Here is a 16,066-nt window from a genome sequence, read left to right on the forward strand (position 1 = left end):
GTGTGTATACCAGGCACGATCCCCAGAGAGCCAAGTTCCTCCGCTGGCTAGCTGAGCTACCTAATGGGTAGGTGTGCGGATCTGCAGCCTCAGGATGAAGATGTGAGCCAAGGGAAGAGGAGGGATGCATACATGCTGCAGGACACAAGGTCCACTGCAGTCTCCGGCAAGCACCAAGTCCTGTCTGAGCACAGCAAGGCTCAGTCCTGCAAACCCCTACAGAGGATACTGTGGCTAAGCCAAGCAGAGCCACCTGATGGCCGACCCCTCACTCACCTCCTGTTCTGGGACCGTGTCACATGGTTCCATGACAAAATCAGCACAGAAACGTTACTCTGGAATCCAGCACACAGCAATCAGTTTTGAAACTGGGCAAGGGGCAAGAGGCAGATTCTCAAATCATCTTCATTGGCTTTATTGACACTGGGGAGTTTCACTCAGAATGTCCTCAGGTGGCAAAGGACATGTACATAGCTAGTCAGCAACTGTATTTGGTATAACTTCACATTTTTGGTATACAGAAATAGTTTTATTTTCTTGATGCAGCACAGTAGACGTACAATCAATTATTCCCTAGAGAATGCAATATAAATTATTCACATTAAAAAATTAATGACAGAAAGCTGATATGCGGGAAATATTAAAAACATAGACCTAATTCAAATGTGTTTTGAGCACAGACACGGCTAGCTTTATAAATCTGAATAAATACAACATGGCGCACAGTGGCTCGAGCACAGATGGGCCTGCTCCAGGCGTAGTGAGAACCAACCCAGTCTCGGCTTTGGTCGCTGAGGAGCCGATGGAAAGAGTCTACAGCACTACAGGGCTTCTCGGGCTTTTCCTCCTATTCTCCTTTATAGCGAGGGGGTCTTTTCTCCTTAAAAGCAAGAAGACCTTCCAGTCTGTCTTTCGTTGAGATGGTCTAGGAAAGACAAAACATGAAACACTCAAATCTACAAACACACAGTGCGTCAAAGCATTAACTACGAAAGCCACCAGCACGTGCTGGGAAGGCCACTTGTCCTGTGAACAAATTTCCTAAGTGTGTGGCAAACTATTTTTAATCCGATTTATTTTTCCATTTCAAATATGCTTAAAAAGTGAAGTGTTTTGTTTTCAGAGGTAAACCAATGAAAAGCTCAGCATGGAAACTCCTGGGCTCCCTCTACCACCAGCTCCAATAGCCCGCGTCAAAGCACAGGGCCGCTATCTCCTCAACAGTCAGTGCGCTTGCGTGTTCTGGGAGTCTGACAGAGGCATGACGTCACCTGCTCATCACCACAGTGTACAGAGAGTGACTTAGCTGCCCCAAACATTCTTTGTTCTCCACATACTTGACTCCAGCCTGTCAGACAGCTCTTCCAGGATGTCACTGGACTGTTAGGAACGACTCAGGACCCAGTCCTTTCAGACTGGACCCTTTCACGGAGCGCCATGAATTCAAGGCTCCTTTACACCATTTTCTTGCTTGACAGGTAGGACAGGCTTGACTAAAGGACATTTATTTATTTATTTATTTATTTATTTATTTATTTATTCATTCATTCATTCATTCATTCATTCTTGAGAAAGGGTCTCACTACATAGTGGAGGCTACCTTCAAAGTCCCAAGGTGTGGCACACCAGCCTTGAACTTTGCTGGATTTGAATCACGTGCACTAAGCCTGACTATGAAGTACAGACATCTTCACTGTTTCTAAATTAGTAACTATGAATAAAGTTTAGCAGCAGGTTCTGGGGCAGAGATGCTTTCACCTTATCTGGGCAAACATCCAAGGACACAACTGCTGGGCAACATGGTAGAGGGTATTCAGGCTTACCTCAAACTGCCATCCATGCTGGGGCCACAGAACCACTAATGCCTGGGCAGCCACGGTCAGTGCCCACTGTCCTGAGGTTTGGTCATTTAACACATACTGCAGTCTTCAGTTTCCAAATGACAGGTACTTCCAGCACAGTCTCATAAGGCTGTGTGCCATCTGCCCATCTACTGCAGCAAAAGAACAGATCTCCTTCTGTTCTTTTATTTATTCATCTATTCAGATCTCTTGTCCTGTCTGTCTATCTAAGGTGTGAGCATTCTGCCTACATGTGCACCTGCAGGCCAGAAGAGGGCATCCATTCCATTACAGATGGTTGTGAGCCACCACGTGGTTGCTGGGAATTGAACTCAGGACCTCTGGAGCAGCAGTTTCTTAACCACTGAGCCACCTCTCTAGTCCCTCTTGTCCATTCTTAAAGAGGCTTTCACTACCTCATTGTATGGCCTTCAGAGTTCCTGCTGTGTCTTGGATATGAGACCTTCATCGGATCCGTGTTTTGGAAAGATTTCCCTTCCAGCACAGCCCTTGTCATCTTTTCAGCAGTGCCAAACCCACCACTCCTCTCTCTTGAGGGCTTGGCATTGCCAAACCAGGGCTGACCGTCCTCCCACACCATCTGTACATTTTACAGTTGCTCATTTCACATGCAGCAGCTTCCTATGCATTTGGAACCTCATTCAGTGCACACTTGCACATACGCAGACGCCCGGTGCTCCATGCTGCTGCCTCCATGCCCACTGTTCTCCACTGAGCGGCTGCTGTCCTTCTGTCCAAGTGTCCACGGCTATACTGTGTGGGCTCCCCAAGTGAGGCCCTGGGTCCACTGACGTGCTCTTGTATCAGCGGCATTACAAAGTCTGGGTACTCTTGGTCTCCCAGCAATATCTTCTGGCCACACGGAGCTATCTGTTCTATAGCTATGAACTCTGAATCAACCTTCCATCCATAAAGTTAGGAGTCAAGATGCTTGCTGTGATTGAATTAAATGCACAGACGTTTTATCTTTGTTTGGAAACAAGGCCCCACTTCACTATGTAGCCCTGGTTGACCTGGAAGTCACACCTGCCTCTGCCTATGAAGTGCTGACATAAAGGTGTGTTCCACCACACACTGCAGGACTCCTCCTGCCCTCCAACACGGACAGCTAATGATGTAGATCATGGTTTCTGCTACCATTGCATACTAGTTTTCTCCTCTAGAGCCTGTGTATACTTGATTAAATGTTTTGACTACTGAGATACTAGCCATTATTTCACTTGTGGCTGGTGTGCAGGGTCAGTGCGATCTTGCTGTGACTTCTGAGCAGGGGTTCCATTGTTGCTGGCACGTAGAGTTAGTGTGATCTTGCTGACTTCTGAGCAGGGTTTCCATTGTTGCTGGTGTGCAGGGTCAGTGAGATCTTGCTGACTTCTGAGCAGGGTTTCCATTGTTGCTGGTGTGCAGGGTCAGTGTGATCTTGCTGACTTCTGAGCAGGGTTTCCACTGCGGATCTTTGGAATTTCCTCAGCTACGTCAGCAGTTTCGTTTCTACCTTTCTGACTCTGTCCTCTTGCATTAGCCTGGCTCCTAAGCCAGAGCTGAAAGGAAGTGGGAGGACGCCACCACCTTGACCGTGACAGAGAGGGACCACATCAGCACGGGGCCTGCTCTGCTCACACTTTATTGAGAGCTTTGACTAGAACCTGACAAAGACTTTTGCTTTGGGGGAGGGGTCCATTCATACGATCACACAGTTTTCTTTTTCAGTGAAGACCTTAGGCTCAAAATCCCAGAAATAGCCAACGAACCACAAAGGCCATCAGCGCATGGCAGGGCACCCCTGCAAAATCTCAGATGTATCCACCTCCAAGGATGGGAATGCACACAGAAACAGAACCCCTTGGAATTATCATGGCCTGACTGTATGGACATGTTACATACCTGAGCATAGCAGGCTTCTTCTATGGCTAGCCCCGTTACTAAGTCGACCTGAGGACAAAAATGTATTTTAGCAGAATAAGGAAGACTCAATATAATCTCAAACAATCTAAAATAACAGAATCCTTCAATACAGCACAACTGTCCTGAAGTATGTACAACTTGAGACCTCCAACTCGGCTCCTGAAGTCACAGCCTGACTCCACCATCTGAAGTTGACCTCTCTCTGCTTCAGAGGCATGTCTGACAAGGACCTGGCTGCACTACTCCCTACAGAGGAGCGACAGTGAGGGTTAAACAAAGACTTGCACACTCACGCACGCACATGAGCTCCAAAGTTTATAGAACCTGCACTGTCCACTGTTCCTCCAGCCCAAGACCCCTCCTTGTGGTCATGTTCCCAGTGTGACTCACTAACACCTCAGACCAGCCTGGGCTCAGTGCTTCTCCCTGCACACACTGAGAGGTTCCAGGTAGAGAGGAATACTCAGCAGAGGTGGGCGGCTCTTCTTGAATGACTGATAGAAGAATAATTTGGCTAAGGAGCCTGTTTCCCCAGGGACTGGCTGAGGACCCCACTAAAGCAATGTCAAAGAGAACAAGGCTGCCATGAGCTTCCAGGACATCAGAACTTTGTATCCATGGCCTGAAAGGAATCCCAACAGCTTCAGTCAATATGACACCAGCTCTATTCCAGAGTGTAGGAAATAACCCGGATGTCTAAGCTGATTCCGAGGAGCAGCCTCCTTCCTGTGCAGTACCAGAAACACTCACCTCCATCCCTTGATTAATCGCTAGTTTGGCCACTCTCATTGCAACAGGCCCCTGAAATTCAAAGTCAAGAAACAAGTTTTAATTAAAACTTATGCAAATTATACAGAATACCTAAGTATAATTCCCATATTCTCAATGTAGGATCCACAGATCTGCTAACAACAACCGAGATGCGAGACAGAAACTGATTTTCTGAGCTTCTTGGACTTTCAGAGTGGTTGTCACTGATCACACTGGACCTTGATGGCAGCAGGAAGAGTGTGCTTTAAAGGTCCAGCAGTCTTTGGTTACTGTCCTTCCACGGGAAGCAGAGGGGAGTGTGGGGAGTCTGCCCGGCTCGGCACCACACTACAGTGGCAGAGCCTGAAGCTCAGGCTGGAGATGAGCTGGGCTGTCAAGTGGGGCCTGTGTTGTCACTGATGTACTGGCTACCTCTTCCTGTAGCATGGAGAGCCCACAGGGATCGACCCGGGTGTCCTCTCAGCATAGACAGCTAACCGCAGTGATGGTGGGCTGACACAGGTATGTCTCCGTCAGGTATGTCGGGTTAAGGAGGGAAGAACTAAATGCCCTCTCTGAGAAGACAGTGACACTCACATGCTGTGGAAGCTCAGCTGCCATCACTACCCTAGAGACGGTCACACTCTGCAAACAAAACTGAGGTCTTTGGTCTTGGTTTACATCTACCTACAGGAGGTGAATGTCAATTTGATGCTAGATTTTGTACTGAATGGTCTTTTTAAATTAACACACATGTAGTAGGGCCAAGGAGAGGGCTCAGTGGGTAACAAGCTTACTGGGAGTTCAGATCTTCAACACACATGACGGGCAGGTTGGTGTGGCAGCCACCCTGTAATCCCAGAATTCGGGGAGGCTGAAACAGGCAGAGAGCACCCTGACTGGACCAACGAGCTGGATTCCATAGCTCAGGGACCGAGAAAGAGACCCCTCCTCGGTATGTAGGTGGAAAACGATGGAGGAAGACACCAACAGCAGGCCTGACCTCCACGGGAGTGTGCACATGCGGTCTCCTGACTCAGCGGGAGGCAGGGCCATCCTACATGCTTCAATGGGAGGTAGCAGCCCGTCCATCACTCTCTCTACAGAGATGACTCTGTTAGAATATAAGTTGGTAAACAAGCTAAAACAACTTGCTAGGAAGTTACGCTGTGTGTGTGGTGCTCATGCATGCCATGTGTCTGTCTCCCGTGCAACCCTTGGACTACCTTCAAATCTTATTTTAACTGCTTTCCTTGAGGCAGGACAGGGCCACCTCAGCTCGTGAGATGGGCACTACACTATTCCCGAATGTTATGGAGTGATCTCAAATGGACACAGGTGCTGTCACTGGTACCTGAGGTAGAAACTCTCTCGCCAGGTCCAGTGCCTTCCTGTAGGCAGCATCCCCTTCCTGGTTCTGTTCTAACACGTGGCTGATCAAGCCTACAGCTTTGGCTTCTTGACCATCAAGAACTCGTGCAGAGAAGATGAGCTCCTTGGCCAAGGACATCCCGATGGCACGCGGCAATCTCTGTGTCCCTCCTGAAAGGTGGAGGAGAGACAGAGACAATGGCATGTGATGATCTGAAAGAATTCCTTCCAGAGACACCTCTGTGCTTCAAGAAAGACTCCAGTGTACTGAGTCACCCAACTGCTAACACTGAAGCACGTAAGAATGCGTGTCACCGAGTGGTCTGGGCACCTGGACACAGCTGGTCTGGCAAGGATAGGCCCTCCTCCCAGTCACTGGCCTAAGCAGACAGCAGGGCTACCAGGGATCCACCCACCAGAAACAGTTCCATTGATCTTCTACTCCAGCCTGGGAGGAATTTCCCAAACTCTGACAAGATCAGTTCACAAACTTGAGAGTCCTTGGTGGCGTGTGCACTGTAAGCTAATTCTAACTCAGCAGAAATGAAAGCAGGTATGAGGAAGCTGGCTGTGTCTGTCCTACACCGCTCACTGCTCTGCTGGAGGTGCTTGCTCACAAACTCGCTTATCCATTTGCTCACTGGCCCTCCTCCTCATTCAGATGTGTTCTCCCTACTGAGGAAGCCTGCTCTCCAGAGTTGGGATACACACTTGGTCTTAGCTCCAAGGGAAGACAACTAACTAGTGGTACAACTAACTGCCCAATTTAGGGTAAACACAGGTCAGAGGCTAAAGGTCCATCCATACACCAATTCACTGCAGCATCTTGTGGGGAAAGGATGGGAAGAGGAGCCAGATGCCCTGGGGTCAATTGCAGGTGCTTGTGAGCTGCCCGAATGAGTGCTGAGAACTGAACCTAGGTCGTCTTCTAGAGCAGTAGGGGCCCTTAACACCTAGTCATCTCTCCAGTTCCAACCAACAACTTTTTAATCCTTGAAAAGCATCCCTAACTTGCAGATTTTAACCTACTGGACACTTGACAACACTAAGAATTTCCCACTGAGGCTGGAGCCAAGCCCTCTGGGATGGTGGGAACCATGGGCTCTGGTGAGGTTCTGATCCATGGTCAGGCAGCGCTTTTGCTCTGTGGTGCTGACAATGTGGGACAGCCATGACTTCACATGCATGTTCCGAAGATTCTCTTAAATATTTTGCATAGGTTGAGGTTCTGCCTCCAGGGTGCGCACTGACTAATGAGTGACCATTCAGCACGTCCACGTGATCTCAGCAGATCTTCAACCTTCCCACTGCACACTTTACTAAATGCAGTTCTGCAGCAAGGCATACATTTTACCATCTTGATGTAACTGCTTCTTGAAGCGAAAAGTCAAAAACAAAAATTTGAGGGGCTAATTTTCTCAAGGGTGCACAAAGATGACAGCTTCTGTAAGGTCGGAAACCAGATTCTCGCCAGGTTTCCCCTTTGCTATCATCCATACTTTGTATCTTCCAGTCTCTACATTAGATCGGGGGTCCAAAATTGCTGCTGGAGCCTTGCCATCACGTCTGCAAACATGTAGTGGGCAGAAAGAAGGGGGGAAAGGCAAGAAGAACTCTACTTGTTGGAGACCTTAATTGAGCAGTGCTCAACGACATCTACTTGTGACTATTCACATACAAAGCTACGGAGGGTCAGAAATGAGACTCTCCTTGCTGTGTGTCTCGCAGCACGAGGAATTGAACTGGACCTCTGTTTTTAGGAGAGAGGAAGTTAGCAGACAATCAGTAGTCACAAACTAAATGGGCAAAACAGATTTAATCCTGTCACTAATATTTCACATTTACATGTTACTTGAATAGGACGAAAGCACACTAGAAATGTCAAACCTGGTTTGCAATTTCTGTTATTTAATCTAATGGAAGGCATCCAAAAAAATAAAAAACTTAGAAAATAGCCTTCTGAGGGTACACTACATAAAACAGGCAGAGGGTCAGCAGGGGCTCAGGCAGAGTAAGCTTCTGCCAGAGGAGAAATACAAGGCTGAGTGTAGGAGGCAGCAGACAGATACAGCTTCCCTTAAGAAAGCTCTGACATCCATAATCGATTATAGCATAACATGTAAACAACTGAACATAATTTGGAGCCATCCCGTACGAAACGTCAACTGTAGAAAGCACTAAGCTTGGTCTGGCTTGTTTGTCCTTCGTCCCTCCATCCTCCTGACTTCATAGAAGAAGAACCCATACTAACAAAGGGGGACACACTTAGCACACAGACTTCAAGCTGAAAGCTACAGGGGCCACAGCAAAGAATTTTACCTACAGGATTAGCAGTAACCTTTGGCCCCAGGAGCTCCTTATAAATCCCTTCTCAAATCCCTTCTCTTAAACAGAGAGCTCCACGCTGCAGTAAATGCCATTACATGAAACAGATGCTGAGAGCTGTGTCAGAGGCTGTGGGCCAAGCCTTCCCAGTAGACCAGGGCCCACTGCTCACACAAATCACTTTCTCCCCTTTACAGTATGTTGACTGGTGTGAACACGCATGTCACAATCACACAGAAACCATAGGAATAGCTAGCCTTCAATGTGATCATTGTCCAGAGTGTTGTAACGCTTTCTACTCCCCCATGCTCTTGGCGTGTTGTAAAGCAATGGGGGCAGGGAGGCCACGATCAGAACATATGAGGAGAAAAATCAGCTGGCTAAACCACAGCAGAACATCCTGAACCACATAGGGAGAGCTCTGCCAGGCTCTCACTAATGCCTCATTTAGGAAAAACTAGAGTGCTAAAGGACTGGACAGGAAGACACAGGTTAGACATTCAATTATTTTCTCAAGGTCAATTAAGCAACCAGCAGCAAATTAGAACACTTGATACAGGCGCTACAGTTTTGGAATTAGTTATTATAAGCCTTTCTACCAGGGCCCTATACACTGTGAGTGGAAGACAAGTTGAAGCTTAACTCAGCACAAACAAAATGATGCTTTTTAAATGTCTTGATATGCTTGCTTTCTCTAACAAAAAGAATTTGTTCAGACATCACTGTATGTCTTAACTTCTCTCTCTGTGGTTCTGGGGCTCTAATCCAGATCCTTGTTAACTGTGGTAAGAGCCTTGCCACAGAGCTACACCCCTAGCCGTAATCAGCCCCATGTCTCTTTAACATTTTAAAGTGCGTCACTGCAGACCAGTAACAGTCTTCCTTTTAAAAGCTATGGGAAGGCAGCCAAAGAGCACTCTGACCAGTTCCAGCCACTACCAGCAGCACAGCCACCCTCTGTACCATGTGCAGTCTGTAGGCTGAACTTCAAGGGGGTCTTAGAGCACCCAGAGACCAAATGACTACCTTACAATAGCTGCTTCCCACACAGCCAAGTGGACTCTGCAGGTCTCAAGTAAGCAGAGAGCTTGCCAGCAGGATCCCATCATTAACATACCACCTGCCATCAAAACACCATCCTCCATCAAAACACAACCCACCATCAACACACCATCCTCCATCAACACACCATCCGCCATCAACACACCATCCTCCCTCAACACACTGTCCACCAGCAACACACTGTCAGCAACACGTCATCTGTCATCAATACACCGTCCAAAGTTGTGATTCTCTGGAGAGCAGTAACCCAGAGAAGAGGCTGCGGGAAAGAGGGAATAACTGAACCACATGGTACCAGCTAGATCACTCAAGCAGCCCATGCCACCATACACTCTGACCATGTCTACTCTCCCGTGTGACACTCCTCCATTTCACTCCCTAGTCATAGAAACATGTTACAGATGATCACACACACCAAAGGCTGGGTCTCTTTCTGTGATGACTACCTATTCTACCTAAAAGAATGTTTTGTGTGTGTGCGTGCGCGTGTGTGTGTAACATGACACAGTTGTCCTGCTAGAGGAATACACACTTAAAGGAGCCCCCAAGAGAGATACTCAGTGCTGGAAATGCAGCTTTCAACTGACAGTGAGGACCATAGTTGACCCCCAGCATGAGCTGTCACATAGTCAGGCCACTCCATGAACTGTGTGTGTGTGTGTGTGTGTGTGTATACATGCACCTATGTAAGTGGACATACAGAGGCCAGATAATCCCCTGGAGCTGGAGTTACAGGGGAGTGTAACTCCTCTGAAAGAACAGCAAGCTATCACTCTTAACCTCTGAGCCATGTCTCCACTGCCACCCCCCCCAACACACACACACACACACTTCTTACATCTCAAATGTTGAAAACCAATTATGCAACAGTATTTCCAAACTCAGCTTGGTGGTAACAGTGTCTTCACTAAGTTCTTTACCAAGAAAAGGTTTCCTCATCCCTATGACCGGATGAGGGGGCAGTGGCAGTCAGCAAGCCAGCATTGCAAAGGACTCCATTAATCAAAACAATGGCTTTCATCTCACAGGTTCTGCAGGTCCGGAGCCCAGGAGGCCTTTGCTGTAGGCTTCCCCTGCCTCTGCCTAACATTCTGTCCTGCGGCAGTGAGCCAGGTGAGAGGGCTGACTCCTGGCATGGCGTGACTCAATGGAGTGATTCAACAGAGACAAGACATGGAAGGGAGGCCAGTCTTAAGCTCTCTGAGGGGTGTCAACTCAGAGTGAAACACAGTGGCAGATCATCCGCGGGAACAGTGCAGACCATGCAACACACCCTGTGCATCACTTGCTACCCCTTTCTCTAGAAAGTCTACCGAGCACCTCCCAGAAGTTTACAATCATCTCCATCCTTCGCAGGCTGAGGAGAGGGAAACAGCATGCTCAGGAGTCATTTTTAAAAACAACAAAGAAGAAGGACCGGGGAGAGAGTAGCATAGAACACGCTGCTGTCGGACAGCTCTTACAGAAGACGCACATGGTAGCTGCCCATGACAACAAGGAGTAAGGGATGAGGTGCACACACATGAAGAGCGGGGGCTTTCACTCAGTGAGAGGCCTGAGGGTTTAAGAAGACACAGTGGAGCACCCCTGGTAGCAGACACGTACTTTGCCTCAAACCCAACTACTACACACTTCCTTCTAACATATGTGGGGCGTTGCCATCGACCAGCAAAATATTATTGAAAAAGAAGAACATGGAAAAACATCTAATGTTTCCAAAATACAACCAAACAATGACTCAGAGATGAAGACATGAAAAGTTTTATTTTTCCTAACAAAACTAGGTCACACGGTGAAAACCGCAAGATTCTAGTACAGCAGGATTGTCATGAACACACAACCAGCATCCACTGAGAGCTGCCAACACACCACAGCATAACACAATATCTGCAAGACTCCCAGGAGACCACACTGCTAATATGAGTGAAACTGGCAACCTGGGCTCACAGAGCTGCAGTGACCAAACCATGCAGCGCACACACCAAACACATATCACACACACACCACATACACACACACCACACACACACACACACACACACACACACACACACAGGCTCATGAGTGGATGGTGGCAGACCAGCTCACCTGCCTTCCCTCACCAGCAGAGGCCAGAGCCTCACAACTGCCCGCCCTATTCTCTTTTGATGGACAAAGGTTCTGTGAGTCTAATGAAAAGAGAACATGAAGTTGGCTGTGTCATCTGGAGCCAGCAGTGACAGCGGCAGAAAGCTTTGAGAGAACAGCAGTGCTCAGCTCAGCCAGCAAGGGCTGCTGCAGGGAAGAAGAGGAGTCGCCTGTGCCTCCTGGGGGGGGGGGTGGCCTGGCTCCCACTCACTCTGCAATGGATATATATCCCACTGTCTGTGGGTTTAGGGCCTGGCCATTGTTACAGCATCTCTATGAACTCTGAGGTTGTGTGTGTGGGACCTGTCCCAAGTGGAATTGCCCACTGCTTTGTGTTTTTTAAAGACAGAAAAACAAACAGCAAAATGAGCAAATTTAAGCAAGTAAGATGCTCGAGAGTCCACTGAGAAAAGCAGTAAGAATTACTGGTCACTGGGGAACCCACTGGCACCCTGCAACTGCTTTACATTAAGAAAGGATGAACACTCTCTGGGGCAGAGCCCGGCACGATGAGGCCACTCTAAGTTATTGGAAAAACCAACTACTGGTCAGTTTTTCAAAACTCTGAGTCATAGCTCAAGAAAAACAGAAAAGCAAGACAAATAACATAAAAACAAGATATACCACAAAATGCCTCAGTCTTCATCCAAACCAGCAACAAGAACCACGCAGAGCACAACCCAGTGTCAGCTTACTGTGCCTACCCTTCAGGCAACACTGCTAAAAGGAAGTCACCACTGCTTGCTCACGGTGCTGTACCCCACCCCCAATCCACGGTTTCCCTTTCTGAGGTTCAGTTCCCCAGGATGTGTGCAGTTTAGTAGAAAACTCAGAAGTAGTTCATGGATTTACACTGCTGCAGCTTGGGGACAACTCCTGCTCCGTGCTGCCCTGCTTAGGACACGACCTCCTCTTCTTCGGTGTGCTTGAGATGGGAACACTACTGCCCCACGGCAGCTGGGGATGGTCTACACCACTGACAGTGTTCCCCGGCACCTGGTTTCTTCCATCAGTGCCTCTACAGGTATGTACCCAGAGGGAAGGCAGTGGACAGGACTGACCTGCTGTTTCACGTATACGCTGGGGATCTGAGAACGCAGCCCCGCCAAGGGGCAACAGGTGTATTAGCAGTACCATTACTGTATACTGGTCAAAGCTGTCATAATAAAATGTCGGGGAACCCCACAGCATTGCCTACTCACAGCCTTCCTTCTTAGAGACCGCTCATAAATAGACAGTTAGTTGAGCGTTAACACCCATTTTGGGGGCAGATTTTGCACTGTGATATTTCAAACTACTTTAAAGTACAGTTGCAAGTTAACCTGTCTAATGCTGACACACTTCATGCTAGCCGTATCTCACAACCAGGTCTTCTGCTACACTGCCGAGTGTCTGAGTGATAAGCCTACAGACAGAGCAGTACCATCCCTGTCACAGTACCAGTCTGTCCTCAGAGTGCTATACCCCTGTGGGTGGGCGTGCACTGCCCAGGAGGACACTAAGAGGACTATTGGGACACAGTTGACACTGTCACTGCTTGTGAGAACATGACTATCTGCTACCATTGTGACACATACAGCTGAGGGGGCAGCGATGGATTTACGGTGTGTGTGTGTGTGTGTGTGTGTGTGTGTGTGTGTGTGTGTGTGTGTGATTAGCCCACACTGTCAGTATTTTAAACAAAACCCTCACAATGACTGTAAACTTACAATGTATGTAAACTGCCAATACCTGCAGGGAACTTAGGTCATAACTAATTCCTCTCTATTCTCTTCAAAGTCTGTGGGGAAAAAAAAATCTAGTTGAAAAGGCGTGGGGGGGGGGTGTGTGAATCAGTGTGGGCAGACCGCCCTCAAGAGGAAAAAGTAAAGCCAACAGAGACAGCACAGGACACACGTTTAAGCCAGGGCACAGCAAGCTGGGGTTCCAAAACCCAGCCCCTCCCTCGCCTTATTGGGTGGTTCCATGGAGATGAGTGCTTGCTTTTTACCTAAGAAGAGGAAAAGCCGGAAGAAAGCAGAAAATATTACAGTTGCCTGGTCAAAGGATGAAAGAAAAATCACATGATAATCTCAAAAGATGCAGAAGGCTTTCCACAAAGTTCTCTTTCCCTTCATGATAAGTCTTGAAGAAAACGGGAAAAGAAGGACCGTTCCCCTACCACAATAAAAGCTATATGTATAACCAACCTAGAGCCAGTGCTACACTGAACGGGGAACCAAGGATGAGACAAAGGTGACTATTGTCTCCGATTACTCACAGGATACTTAGTGGGCCAGAGCAATAAGCAAGAGAAAGAAACAGGAGGGACCTGAAGGGGAAAGGAACAGTCACAGTATCCCCATTTGGGATGACACAATCTTACACAAGACCAGAGGAGCACCAGGGAACTCTTTCATCTGGTGAGCAAGGTCAGTGAAATGGCAAAAGGCAAAGCCAGCCTAAAGAAATCATTAGTCTTTCTGCATCTGGGACAAACGAGGTGAGAAAGCATCCCGTTGATAACAGCTCTGGAGTGAGTGAGTGAATGAATGAATGAAGTGCACAAATAAAATACACAGAAACAGACTTAACCAGTAAGATGGAAGATTTCTGTAAGAAAAACTTTAAGAAATGAAAGAAGACAGTGTAGGTGGAAAGACTTCCCATGCACGCAGATCAGCAAGATCAATGTAGTCAAAGTGGCAACGCTACTGAAAGCAATCTAGAGCTGATTCTTCACAGGAAAACAACCCTAAAACTCACACATAAGCACCAGAGATTCAGAAGAGCCAAACCAATCCTGAGTAGAAAAAGCAACAGCGGAGGTATCACTATCACGTATCTCAAATTATATGAGAAAGTCACAATAACAAACACAGTGTGATAATGGACATGCAGACCAACAAGACCCCACCGAGGATCCATGAAGAAGCCCACACATCTGTAGCCATCTGACTTTTGACAAAGGTGCCAAAAATATAACTGGAGGAAGAAGAGCCTCTTCCACAAAATGCTGGGGAAGATGAACATCCAAATACAGAAAATCACACTAGGTCCCTCTCACACCAAATCGAAATCCACTGATAATGGGGGTAAGGCCTGAAATTGGAAAGCTGCTAGAAGACTCTCAGGACACAGAAAGGCAAGGGCTTCCTGAACAGGACTCGAGAGCTGGGAAGTAAGAGCGAGAACTGACGGTGGGGCTACATCACACTGAAAAAGCTCAGGACAGCACAGAAAAAGAACGACAGAATGGGAGAAGGGAGACGACCTTCAGCCATGTACCTGGTGGGCGTGTACACAGAATGTAAAAAGAACGTGAACTGTAACCCAAGAACCTCAAGTAATCCGATCAACAAGGGCCAAGCAAAATGAATAGGCATGTCTCGAGAAAGTCAAGCTCAACTGGCCAATAAATATACAGAGAAATGTTCAATGCCCTTAGCTATGGGGGTAATGACCTGTCGGAAGAGGAACTACCAAAACAAAATCAAAAGCCGGAGAGAGCACACTGCAGTGGGCACTAAACCAGTGCAGCCAGCAGAGAAGCAGTACAGGGCATCTGCAGGGAACTAAAACTATCTCCGCCCTCTGGCCCGGCTGCACCACTCCATCACCCACGGGAGTCAAGGAATAGACAAGAGACACCTGCACATCTGTGCCACTGCAGTACCAGTCACGCTACGCAGTCAGCCGAGGTGCCAGTCAGCAGATGGCCCACAATATACGTGAACTGAAGTACCCCAGCCATAAGAATGGAGCTGTGGCATCTGCCACAAAGTGGGTGGAGCCGGAAATGTTACATTAAGTGAAATAAAGACAAATGTTGCATACTTGTCCCCTCCCCCATGTCTAAGGTGGGAAACATGTAGAGGGGGAACTACTTAAGAAGAGGAAGCGGACTAGTAGGAAGGGGGAGGGCGGACAAGAGGGAAAGGAATGTAAGAGCAAAGCACACAACACACATTCCTAACACATCAGAATCCTGAAACTCAAACTCCCGAAAGCAAAACTAGCAGGCTAAAAATGTAAAGAGGGCAATGCCTGAAATAGCCACTAAAATGTCAGTCTGGCTAGAAAAGAGATGTGTGCAGTACACAAACTCAGAACACCCTGCTCACGTGTCAGATCGCTACCTAAGGTCGGAGGAAGGGGCAAGGAGGATCGTCACAGTCCTCAGAACACCCACCCTTAGTGACAGACAAGGCTATTCCAAGTCTTGGGGGACCTACTGAATGGCACATTGTGACATAGTGCGTGAAGCTTTTCCTTGTGACAATATTTTAATAACAAAGAAAGGAAAACAAGCCCATGCGTAGCAAGAGGAAGTGGTGGATGGACACAGCACTGGAGAAGAAAACGAGGATGACGTTCATGCAACGTAAAAGCAGCTGTGGGAGACACCCACAGACCAGATGCTGCCACACTGCTCGGGTGTAGGCAGGCGCTCAACTTGTTAAGAAAATTCCACAGTGCTTCCTAAATTGTGCCTATCGTTTTACATGAAGATGTCCCACTCCAACAGCAGTGCCCGTCGCTGTGGGTGCGGAGCTCAGGCCTGGCTATGCTGAGTCCGCATGCCCAGGACTGCTGATGGTCAGTATCTCTCCACGCTCTTATCTGCCACCCTTCCACTTCTTAGGGAAATCTGTTCAAATCTCTTGACTCTTTCCTCAACCGGT

At 47.9% G+C, this 16,066-nt stretch overlaps 2 protein-coding genes across 5 annotated transcripts in view; one reads left to right on the forward strand and one right to left on the reverse strand.

The window, feature by feature from the left end:
- Nucleotides 1-399: 399 nt before the first annotated feature.
- Nucleotides 400-16,066, reverse strand: part of Auh (AU RNA binding methylglutaconyl-CoA hydratase) — a 133,346-nt gene continuing 117,679 nt past the window's right edge. For all 4 annotated transcript variants that reach the window (XM_050143878.1, XM_050143877.1, XM_050143876.1 and 1 more), the window contains 4 exons: nt 5,872-6,059; nt 4,518-4,568; nt 3,747-3,794; nt 400-925 (listed from right to left, as the gene is read on the reverse strand). In XM_050143878.1, coding sequence (XP_049999835.1) covers nt 848-925; nt 3,747-3,794; nt 4,518-4,568; nt 5,872-6,059 — 365 coding nt within the window. In that variant the 3' untranslated portion in view covers nt 400-847. The remainder of the gene's footprint in view (nt 926-3,746; nt 3,795-4,517; nt 4,569-5,871; nt 6,060-16,066) is intronic.
- Sfxn1 (sideroflexin 1) overlaps nt 5,389-16,066 on the forward strand; it is a 1,040,418-nt gene continuing 1,029,740 nt past the window's right edge. The window contains exon 1 of the mRNA XM_050143873.1: nt 5,389-5,392. The gene's annotated coding sequence lies outside the window, so the exon portion shown is untranslated. The remainder of the gene's footprint in view (nt 5,393-16,066) is intronic.

Source organism: Alexandromys fortis, unplaced genomic scaffold (assembly GCF_014885135.2).
Source record: "Alexandromys fortis isolate MF-2015 unplaced genomic scaffold, M_Fortis_MF-2015_v1.1 scaffold_1, whole genome shotgun sequence".
Lineage (NCBI taxonomy): Eukaryota > Metazoa > Chordata > Mammalia > Rodentia > Cricetidae > Alexandromys > Alexandromys fortis.